We start from the raw sequence: 11,662 nt of genomic DNA, 5'->3' as shown, positions 1-11,662 counted from the left end.
GTAATGATGCAAGAGTCCAAGAGAGCAAAACTTTCTTGCTCTCCGGGTGTGAGGAGCATATTCTCTCTACCCTGTCAATCACAACAACACCAGTCAATCACAAGTTCATGCACGTGGAAGAGGGCAAATTCCTTTAGTGTGTTACGCAGCCCTGTGATGCAGCATGACCAGCAGTTAGAAGAGATGTAGGGGTTGGTTACTTTTCACGATTCTGGGTTGCTAGCTGTCATATTATAGAGGAGAGCTGGCTGGTGGGTTGGAACTGGCCATAAACAAGTAAATGTAGTATGTAATGTAGTATGTAATTTTTGTTCAATTGAATATCATACAAAATGGCACATAATTAGCTTATCAAATGTACAACATTTACTGTATATGTCTTTATAAAGTCAATCTGCAATGATGGAGACACTTCAGCTTCCCCTCATGTCACTTCCCCTCACAACTGCTTTGCCGTTCACCTTTCTGTTATGTGGCATTTTGGTGTCACCTTTTTGTTTCTGAAACGCAATGTCAAACATCTCAAAAGAAAAGAGGACTCTCACAGAATATTAACAAGACCGCTAAGATGTGAAAATATCATGATGTGACAGGTTATAAATACTGAGGTGCAACTGCTCTTACCAATATTTCTAAATCTTATGACAGCTAAAGTGTCTTAAATATGCATACTTCAGATAAATCATTTAAAACATTAATTAAACAGTATTTTTCTGTCTCTTCCAGCACATTATAATTACACCCTACCTTCAATTCTAATCATTAAAATGCTTTAGAAATCATATTAAAAAAATAATTAATGCCTGAATATCAATCTTGAAACATCTTTTAGATGATTTGTCTATTATAAGTTATGAAAAATGCTTATTTTAGTTTATTCACTCTATGAAATGTTAGTTAATCACCCCTATGAAATAGTCCCTGTGGAATGTTCAACAGGAAGTTGCATCATCCAGATTTCCTGAAGATTATGTGAAGAAGAAATGTATGCTCTCTCATTCTTTTTACTATATTTTCAATGATATTGTGATATTGGCTTTAAGTGAGATTATTTTGCTTTGAACCTACAACTCTGTTACCTAATATATATATATATATATATATATATATATATATATATATATATATATATATATATATATATATATATGCCACCCCAGTGGCAACGTCTTGTAGTCTGATTACCCCTGTCTTGCTTACATTTAATAACAGTATTCCTGTTTCCTTTACTCAGGGAACCAATTTCCCCTTATGTCTTGCTCTAAATTGTTTCTCCTAATGTGCGGGCTAGCAGACTTTCACTTAACATCACGTCAAACGGCGCTAATCCTTAGAAAACAGAATGACATTGTAGAAGTCGAGAGCTGTGAAACACACTGGGGTGGGGGGAGTGGGTCTGGGACCACTTAATCGCCTTTTCTATCTCTCTTTTATTCGATTAATCCTCGCCACAGCTGTTTGAGACACAGTTCGCTTGTCTAATGGACGTCCTTCCCTGCTGTGAGCTGTAATTGAAAAATGAAGGTTCACACCCTGTTCTTCCTGGCTGCCGTGTGTAGGGCAAATAAACTGTTCTCAAACTGCTGCTTGTCTGTTTATGTTTTGTTTCAAAAGTGATGATTTTTTTTTTGTCTGAAAATAGAATTAGCACAGATGTGGTGTCTGAAATCTGTTTGTTTAGTTTGTGTGTGTGAAGTATGACAGAAAACAGACAAAAAGGAAAGTCGCAAAGTTAAAATCTGTCATAGCAGCCATTTTGAAGCCTTTCTTTCTTTATCTGTCACTCTGAAACACTGTTACTATTTTTCTTTCCCCTAATTCTTTTGACTTTTACTTTCTACATTACAAAAAAAAAATCCTTTACGTAATCCATTTTCAGTGGAATAATATATTTGTAACATCACAAGGCTTTTTAACAGATGTGACAAGAATGAGATCTGTATCTCATCAATGCAATCTGCATTGAATTCTGGCAGCTAGTGATTATCATGCTAGCTATCATTTTATCATGCTAGTTATTATATTATCATGCTAGCTAACATTTTATCATGTTAGCTATTATATTATCATGCTAGCTAACATTTGAGAGATTAGGAATAAAACTATTGGTAGATAGCCTTATCTAATGTTTTCCCATGTTCCTATATTTCCATTCAGTTTAAGTTTATTTAATCATTAGGGAGGCATTTAATGAGTATTTGTGGAAGGAGTCTCCAGTGTCAGCACTTTGTAACAGTTTTTGTAATATGACAAGCTGCATTTTTTTGTCCTATTAACTTCAAGAGAGAGAGAGAAAACAGATAGGCTGGTGAAGGAACTGTTTATAGCTGCTATAACGTAAGTGAGACCAGGTACGAACTTGTCTCCTGGCTGTTCCACAACATTAAATGCAACTATAAACAGATAAATCTAGCATGTGTTGTATGTTTCAGGAGTAAAATAATCAACTGTCGGGTGGTAACAGTAACTCTGCTTCATACACCACCCCACTGTTGTGCTTTTCTGTGACATTTTTTAATGTGCAAATGGTACTGATCTAAGCAACATCAGTAGCTTCTATTACTTTCTTATAAACTGGCAAAATTAAACTTGTATAAAACTAAAGGAGCGAAAGTAAGACATCAAACTTGGCTGAACAACTACAATTTCCGAAAGAGGTCCACTGTGTCCAAAAGATTTTTGACCAAAGTGTTCACTGTTTAGTTACGCAAACAAGCCATTTTTGTAGAATATGTATTTTAAATTAAAATGCATACTCATGCACTTCCTCTCACTGGATTCTATTCGAAAGCATTATTGCTTGTCTGTGTATTGCCTATTTTTCAGCAAATGATATTTTTCAAAACCCTTCACATGAACCCCTCTGTAATTGCAGCTCTTGTTTTTAGACAAATTATAATTATAAGTTATAATTAGAGTGTCGAATTAACCTCTAAATGATCAATTGCTCAGAGTAAACTGTAACTGCTTTTTTAAAAAATATAAAATATGCTTACAAATGTTAGTACAGGAACAGTTATGTCAATAAGAGCCAAATCAATTTGCATTAATCTGCTCCCTTGCAGGGGGGAAAATCTATGCAGATTATTTAAACTTCATTAAACGAATGCGTTTCATATTATAGAGCTAGTCAGTAATGGATGAGGCTCGTTTTTATGCAACAGATTCATTTTTGAATTCTCTTTGCATGCGATATTAAAATATTACAAACACAAACAAGTAATTAAATGCAGCTGGGTTTGTGCAATAAAAAATAATGCCACTTCAGTTAAGCATTCTTTACTTACAAAGATTTCCTTTTCATACAGTGCATTCAGAAAACATTGTGGTCATTTTTCTTTATTCTTTTTTGTTTGTCTAACAATAAAAAATAAAATAACTTACTCAGTAATTTGTTGTGTGTGTTTTTTTTATTGAAATCTACAGTAACTCTGCTTCATACACCACCCCACTGTTGTGCTTTATTGTGATGTTTTGTGCAAATGGTATTACTGATCTAAATAATATCTTTTTTAGACATTCAGTAGCTATAAGCTTCCATTATTTTCTTATAAACTGGCAAAATTAAACTTGTAGCTCCTATACAAAATTAAAGGAATGAACATTAGACATCAAACTTGGCTGAACGACTACAATTTCCGTAAGAGGGCCACTGTGGCCAGTTTGTTACAGTCTGAACCCATCTTGGGTTGATGCCACAAGCTTGTCACAGGCTGAATAGGGAACCATGCTGTAATGCTATTTTCAGGTCTCTCCAGATCTTTAATCAGGTCTCTGGCTGGGCCGCTCATTCACATACTCATCTTAACGTTATTCATAGCTGTATATTTTTCCGTCATTATCATGTTGGAATCTAATGTCCTACCTGCCCTAGAGCATGTTTCTTGTTCACTCAAGTCCCTGTACTTTGATCTGCTGCAGTCTCAGCTGGTGAAAAACATATCCACAGCATGATACTACAACCACCATGTTTCACAGTAGAAATGTAATGCCTGGTATTCAGGGAAAAGTGTTCAACATTGGTTTTATCAGATCATAGATTCTTGTTTGTCGTGGCCTGAGAGTACTTTTGGTATTTTGTATAATGTCAAATGAGCTGTGATGAGGGCTTTTACCTGAGAAGTGCCTTCCGTCCGTCTTCTCTTCCAGACATGCTGCAGAAAAGGTTGTCCTTTTGGCAGGTTCTCACATCTCCACACAGGACCTCTGCCATTCCATCAGAGGGAACTTTCTTCATAGCCACTTCCGTGACTAAATTCCATATTCCTGTTTACTCTAGGAAAATACTGGATGGTTTAGCACTTGTTCCTTTTAAGAATTATGGAGGCCACTATGTTCTTCAGGACCTTCAAAACTGCAGAAAATTTTTAACCTTTTCCCAGATCTGGGCCTTGACACATTTGATATAAAAGTTTTATTGGCAAAAATACAAGGAATTAAATGGGAAAACAGGCAAAAAGTTCAATAACAATGAATCAAGTAGAGCCAAAATGACCAATCCAAAAGGGAAACCCAAGAAAGCAAATATTGATAAAGAGCTGGTGATTCTAGGAGTTTAGGTTCATGGTGATCTGAGAGTTTGTAACAGTGGGATGTACTCTAGCACAAGCCTGATTGTCATCTGGAAAGGTTCAGATTGGATTATTTGTCAGAATACAAAAAAGTGTTACTACAGGGAACTGAATTCTTTCTGAATACACAATAGATATATCCACGTTCTGAATTCTGTGTAATTATTCTACTGTGAGAGCCAGATTAACATCCAAAATGCTTATTTTTGGGGATTTTTACAGCATTGGATTTCAACAATACTTAATTATTTTAATGCATTTTACTGTCATGCAGTAATGTAGAAATGTCTCCCATAATTCATCGCACTATTCCTCTTTGGCAGTCTCAGCAAGTTGGAAAACTGCCAATTTCCTTGGATTAAATCCTTCCAGCTTTAAGAGCTTGTTAAATCTTTAATCAGGATCGGCGCTTTTATCGAGACCGAGTCAAGCCTCAATTAAGGCCTGTCGCTCTTCTTCTGCTACATGTTTCTCCTCAGATTTAGAGAAGTGACTGCAATGTGGACCGAGTTATGTAAGGATTTAAGAAAGAAACAGTTGCTCTGGCAGCTGACAGTGATGAATTACCTCATGCTTAAGTAATTCTGTGAGCGTGTTGTCTTTCTCAGAGTTATGAAGAGTTACAATCCGCCCACCCCCACCTCCACCAGCCTAAAACAAAACTTCTGAAACTTAATATGAAAGTGGATATTTATAAGTGATATTTACAATGCTGTTCAAAGGTTTGGAACAATGTACTGCTGGAGGTCTGATTGGTCAGATGTTGATTAATTTACTATAACAGCAGCTCTGACAGTAGTGCAGCTGCAGATCACAGGTTTATATTAATGCGCTTGTATATTAATACCTTATCGTTTCTATAGTAATGGTTCATTCACAAGGACTTGTACGGTTGATGCTCCAGATAACCGTGTTAAATACTATGTTTTTTGTGATTGATGATATGGCAAGGTTGTCTATGAGGAGATGTTTATTTAACATTTATGGAAGGAGTCCCCAGTGTGAAAAAACAGCCTGCCAAGGGGCAGATTATTTAAAGCTGCTATAACATAAATGAGAACAGGAACTTAACTTATTCTGAGGGATGTTCTGCAACAATAAGTGCAGCTTCAGATGGAAAGAATTTACATGTTGCTGTGGTGTAAGAGGAATAAAACACTTCAAGTAATTGAAAGAAAAGCTGACTAGCAAAGAGAATGATTTTTGTGTGGAAAACGGAGCTAAAATACTAAATCGAATATGTAAAGTACCTTCTTAATTCTGGTTTGCTATTACTTAGGGCTGCATCGTAAAAACTGGTATTGCATTTCTTGGGAAACACAAAGGATCTGAATAAATCTAAGGAAAAAATCTCTCATGTTTATAATTTTGGGATGAATTGCAACAAACAAATAATGATAACATGAGGATTTCAGGGTTTCGGGGGGTTTTTTTCCCCCATGATTGGGATATTTATTATGATATTTATGTATTTGTTAGCTTGTTGAATAATATGTAATGGAATCCTGTTTAAATTATAAAATGTCTTTTTATTAAATGATTAAACAGTTCCTGACACTCCTGAGTTATGAAACCTAGGAAGCCGGGCTAATCTGATTCATCCTCGTAATTTTCTGGTGGGTTTAAATCATGTCATAGCCTTGAACTGATCGCTGTACTATAAGTAACTCACTCACAATGATGGGATAACAAACATCCCCACACCATGTTAAAGGTCCGGATGTGTTGGCCATGACTCCTGCTTTATCATTTATAGAGACAAAGATGACAAAGCTGTTGATCTCCCCCTGGTGGTGGTGGTGGTTTAGTGGTGGATGACTTGTATACCAAACTCTCAAATTCAGTTTGTTTTTAGTTGTGCTGGATGAAACCCAGTGCTGTAGTTCTTACTGGTATGTAAAACCTTGTCAAAGTAATGACAAGAACTTACACGTGAGCTTTTGAAGACAGGGTTCAGTTAGGATTTTGGACGTTGAGGAAGCTTCGTTCATGTGCCAACAATATGGACACAGCCCCACTCAATTCATGTGTTATTGATAAGTTTCATAGCATTGTCTCTGTATCTCAATTCTGAAGGTCTCTAGTTTGTGTCATGATGTACTGGAACCAAACAGTTTTCTGTTCTTGGAATGTGTTGTTTTGAGCATTCCTGATCACCCCGCCTTTTGCCCTCACTCACTCTCTCTTGGTTCTTCTTCTTTGTCTCTGGTAGAATAGACATCTTTAGTTCTTATATCACTCGAACCTATGTAAAATATGTTTTGATTTTATCTGTGACTTGCTCCAATTGACATTTATCATTCTTTATCATTATTTCTGTGTGTATATACACTATGCTTTCTGAATATTAAATCTAAGAAGCTTTCACTGAATGATGGTGTCGGTGGGACTTCTTCCTGGTACCAGACGAGAGGAAATCCGCCAGAGCAGGGTTCAAATTCTGGTTCTGTGACTGGTATTGGGCATGAAGTTAACAGTTATTAAATGGACTTCTCAATATTTTTATATAGAAATCTGCTCAAAACAAGTTTTCTTGCCTAATTCAACCCATAAATTTCAGATTTCTATTAAGTGGAATGTTAATCAGCTGAAGACATTACACTCTACATTATTACTGTAAATTTAAATGAATGCAATTGTTGGCAATTTGCCGTGATGTATAAGGAATATGAAACATGGTGCAGAATGCTGTTACAGGAAACTAATCAACTTTGGTGACTCTTTGGTAGCATCACATCACGCCAAAATTGATTATTTTCCTATAACAGCACGACCCAAAATGTTTTATTAGCATCACCATCACATAGCAAATGTCTCATGGTACATTCTCTTTTCATAAAACATCACTCACAGATCATACATCATACATGCAAATGTTAGATTTTATTCGTAGCTTAGATCAGCTCATGAGCCAAAAGAAATAAAGAGATATGTGCTAGATATGATATGTCCTGATTACAATGGGTCATGGCACCAAATCCATATGCATTTAATCCAGTAGTGAAAGATAAAATTCTATATAATGATAGGTGTGTGTGTGTGTGTGTGTGTGTGTGTGTGTGTGTGTGTGTGTGTGTGTGTGTGTATGTACAGCATAATCAATATTTCAAATCCAATGAATCTATGAATCTAGATCTATAATTAGCCTAGATGTGTATGTACTGTATATTTGCTATTTTCTTACAAATTGTTGCAACCCGAAACCACAAAACGGGGGCGATTTGGCTTGTTCAGCATTTTGTGTATTACTTGTTTCCCAGCAACATGCAGTTACAAGATGCTAAAAAGAAGAAGAAGAAAAGAAAAATGCTACGTAAGTGCATACTGTGGTGTTTGTTTTATATAGATATATTTCTATGTATGATTTTGCAGAGAGTACCAGCTCTAAAGGAAAGTTCTGGAAGCTCAACAGCTTCATGAAGCTGGAGTTCGAGTCTTGATGGGTCTCCTTCGCACTGGAATGACAGGCGGAGTGGCAGCGGCATTGGCTTTTTCTGTCTTCAGCTCATCAATGAAGGTCTCGATAGGAGTGAACTTATCGGTCAGCTCGCCAAGGTGGGCCTTCAAGGCATTGAACTCCTTGTACAAGTCATCCAAAGCCTCAGACAGAGGCTGGATCCTGGAAAAACAAAAGGAAAAAGAAAAAAACAAAAATGTAACTGATATGACCACTAGCGAGTGTAAATATCCTTGACTTGTATACAAACCATACTAAGTTAACCATCCAGGAAGTTCCTGATTGAGCATGTGGCATTTCCAGTAGCCATAATGACACGGTCTGCTCTGAAATAAATCCAGGAACTTGAGTTCCAGGCTTTGCTGCAAACCCCAAACTAGCAATTTTCATTCCGAATATAGATTTTTCTCTACTCAGAGAATGTTTATGGTCTGCTAACTTGATGATGGGATGATGGAAAGTAAAGAGGTGATGGGGGGGGGGGGGGGGGCACAACTTGACATCACGCTACCTGGAGTAATCAGGCAGCAAGGTCTGGTGGTCATTCTGCAGAAGGTTCTTCACTTGGTTCAAGATATCAAATCTCCAGTCATCCAGAACTTGAGTCAAATTCGCCACACCTCGTATGTTCACTTTCTCAGCTGGAAAGGCATTTTAATTAAATTAAATGATAAAAGGTCATGTCAATGTTTTGGGGTTTTTTGTCCTACATATTTGTCGTTCTTGATTACAGAAAGTAACTCACATCCATCACGATAGTTCCATTCTTTACTAGCAGGGCGTTTCTTTTGGCCGAACACAACAACCACGGCTAGAGCGAGGAGGAGCAAGCTCACCCTGAATCCCATCCTGGCAAGCAAAACATAAAAACACAAAAATGGGTGGAGGAACATAAACTCTGAGATGTTTAGATGTTTCTATCCCACTGCAGGAACATTCCGTACCCACATCCTTATCCCAGATCCCATTTGGAATAAAGTGGCTATTGCTTTCTGGATAAGTGCATTAAGATGAACATAAACAGCAAATGTATGTATTTCCATACATTTTATCAAAGTCTCCCAAGAGTTCATTAGGTCCATATGAACCACCTTAAATTTACCTTCAAAATCAACTGCCTTACAAATAATCAGTAATCTTCACATCTATAGCCTGAAATAGCTGCATAGATATATGCTCTAATTGAACTACCTTAAAAATATTACATAACCAGTTTATATGTTTACTATATTTTGAGATGTTTTGTCTCAAATTCACATTTTCAACATTTTCGAGCTGTAAATAGTTCCATAAATTTACTACTTTAAAAATCCTGTGTAATCTTTACTTTTACAGCTTTCAATTTTGGCTTAATAAATTTACTCTAGAGATGAACTGATATAAGAATCATGAAAATTAACTTTTCCAACATTGTTGAGCTCTAAATGGCTCCATAATTTTACTTTGGAGATCTTTTTTTTTTTTTTTTTTTTTTTAAAAAGATCTTTTGAAAAATTTTGAGATTACCTTTAAAAAAAATTCTTTAATCCTTAAATAATCTTTACTTTTACATCTTGACTTCTGTCTCAAATCTTTATCTTTCCATCTTGAAGTGCTTCTCAAATTCACTTTACCAACATTGTTGAGCTCTGGCTCCATAATTTTACTTTTACAGATCAGCTGCCTTAAAAATTCTGTTTAATCTTTACTTTTCCATCTTTAAGCTTTATTTCAAATTTTCAATTTTCCTTTATATTTACATAATGAGTTCTGTCCCAAATTCATGTTTTACAATTTATTGATCTCTAAATGGCTCCATGAATTTACTCTGAAGAATAACAGCCTTCAAAACTCTGCACAATCTTTATCTTTCCATCTTGAAATTTTGCTTCAAATTCACTTTTCCAACATTTTTTTTTATCTCTAAATGGCTCCACAGGTTTACTCTACAGAACAGCAGTCATATAAATCCTGCATAATCTGTACTTTTAGATCTTTTAAATTCCGTCTCAAATTTGAGCGGTAATTGGCTCCAAAAATTTGTTTTGCGGATGAACTAGCTTCAAATCCCAACATTTCTAAACTCTAAATACTTTCATAACCAATTCTGGACAATAACTGACTTAAAAAATGTGCATAATCTTTACTTCTACATCTTTCAATTCTGTCTCAAATTCACTTTATTTCTATGTTTGACCTCTAAATCACTTTATAATTTATTCTAGGCTTTAACTTTCTTAAAAATCCTGCATAATCTTTACGTTACATCTTTAAATTTAGTCTCATATTCAATTATTTTTCCTTTTTTTTATTTTTTTTTTAGCTGTAATAGGGTTTTTAAAAAATCCTGCATAATCTTTCCTAGTAACTTTTAAGCTTTGTCTAAGAAAATATTATTTCCCCTTTCTGAATGCCTCCAAAATTTAACTTAAATCATAAATTGTATGTTTAAAAACAACATAAATTAACTGTGTTAAACTGTGTTCTGCATAATTGTTACTTTCACATCTTCAAATTTGGTCTCAAATTCATGGGTTGTTTTGTTTTTTGTTTTTGAGCTGTAATTGGCTCCATAACTTTACTCTAGAGATCTTAAAAGCTCAACATTTTTACCTATTGCTCCATAACCTCACACTGGAGCTCAAATACCTCAGAATCCTGCATGTGCACACCACATTTAACTCTCAGCCCGTATAAAGCACATAGATATATTTAAAAAAAAATTATGAATTGCAATATTCATGTGCATAATAATAAGCTAAAAGAATTACAAATACCTGTTAGTAAGTATGGCTGTGTGCTCTCAGTAGTGCGCCTCAGTAGTGTCCAGACAGAGTCTCCAGCCTCAGTACATAGCACACGCTTTAGAAAGCACTGAATATACAAAACACACACCCTCTCATTTCCTTTCCATCATCTGAGCTGCCACACACACACACACACACACACACACACACACACACACACACACACACACACACACACATAAGCAAGTATAAGCAAGTCGTTGTGATTTGTATTGGATTTTCACCTGCAGGTTCATAACATTCTTCAAGTGAAAATAAAAAGTTCAAGTTGTGGCAGATAGAGGCCATGAAAAGAGAAAGGTTGTTTTTTTGTTGTTTTTTTTAAATGGAGTAAGTAAACAAAAACAGCTAAAAATGCACAATGATGTAGCATAATATAGATATATATGGTGTTATGTGTTACTTGCCTTTTTTTTTTTTTTTTTTTACATTTACTCATTTCACAGTGAAAAAAAAAAAAATTCCATCAGTAGAAAAATGTTTTCATTTTTTTCATTATGTATTCAGTCCTGTATGCAAATTAGACTAAATTGTCACAAAAATGTCACAAAAACTTATTTCATTAAAATTTTTTTGAGTTTCACAGAACAATTAATCAGAATATAGTTGTTGTTGTTGTTGTTGTTGTTGTATTTATTTATTCAAATTTTACATCATTATGTCATTATTATTATTGTTGTTATTACTAATAATGTTTATATTAATATATTTATTATTATACAATTATTATAGTAATTATTTGTTAGTAATTCTTATTTTTTGACAATTAATTAAACATATAGTTCTATTGTTATTTTATTAATTCATTAATTTATTTTAAAAAAGCTATAAAAGCATGACGTATGATA

General features: G+C 34.9%; 1 protein-coding gene across 1 annotated transcript; it reads right to left on the bottom strand.

Moving 5' to 3' along the window:
* Positions 1-7,435: 7,435 nt before the first annotated feature.
* si:ch211-76l23.4 (uncharacterized) lies at positions 7,436-10,935 on the bottom strand. Its single transcript, XM_017453074.3, has 5 exons — positions 10,785-10,935; positions 8,774-8,877; positions 8,540-8,669; positions 7,951-8,190; positions 7,436-7,851 (listed from the first exon to the last, which is right to left on the bottom strand). The coding sequence occupies exons 2-4, from the start codon at positions 8,874-8,876 to the stop codon at positions 7,986-7,988; spliced, it is 438 nt and encodes a 145-aa protein (XP_017308563.1). The 5' UTR covers position 8,877; positions 10,785-10,935; the 3' UTR covers positions 7,436-7,851; positions 7,951-7,985.
* Positions 10,936-11,662: the final 727 nt, after the last annotated feature.

The sequence above is a fragment of the Ictalurus punctatus genome, chromosome 2 (genome assembly GCF_001660625.3).
Source record: "Ictalurus punctatus breed USDA103 chromosome 2, Coco_2.0, whole genome shotgun sequence".
Lineage (NCBI taxonomy): Eukaryota > Metazoa > Chordata > Actinopteri > Siluriformes > Ictaluridae > Ictalurus > Ictalurus punctatus.
The sequence above is the reverse complement of the archived record's forward strand: the minus strand, read 5'-3'. Positions and strand labels throughout refer to the sequence as shown.

What these genes read in the sequence shown, in the direction of transcription:
- si:ch211-76l23.4 (XM_017453074.3), bottom strand. Translation starts at nt 8,876, where the DNA reads ATGGGATTCAGGGTGAGCTTGCTCCTCCTCGCTCTAGCCGTGGTTGTT. An exon ending in ATGGAACTATCGTGATGGAT is followed by an intron (nt 8,670 to 8,773) that starts GTGAGTTACTTT and finishes ATGCCTTTCCAG; the next exon opens with CTGAGAAAGTGAACATACGA. An exon ending in TTGCTGCCTGATTACTCCAG is followed by an intron (nt 8,191 to 8,539) that starts GTAGCGTGATGT and finishes TTGTTTTTCCAG; the next exon opens with GATCCAGCCTCTGTCTGAGG.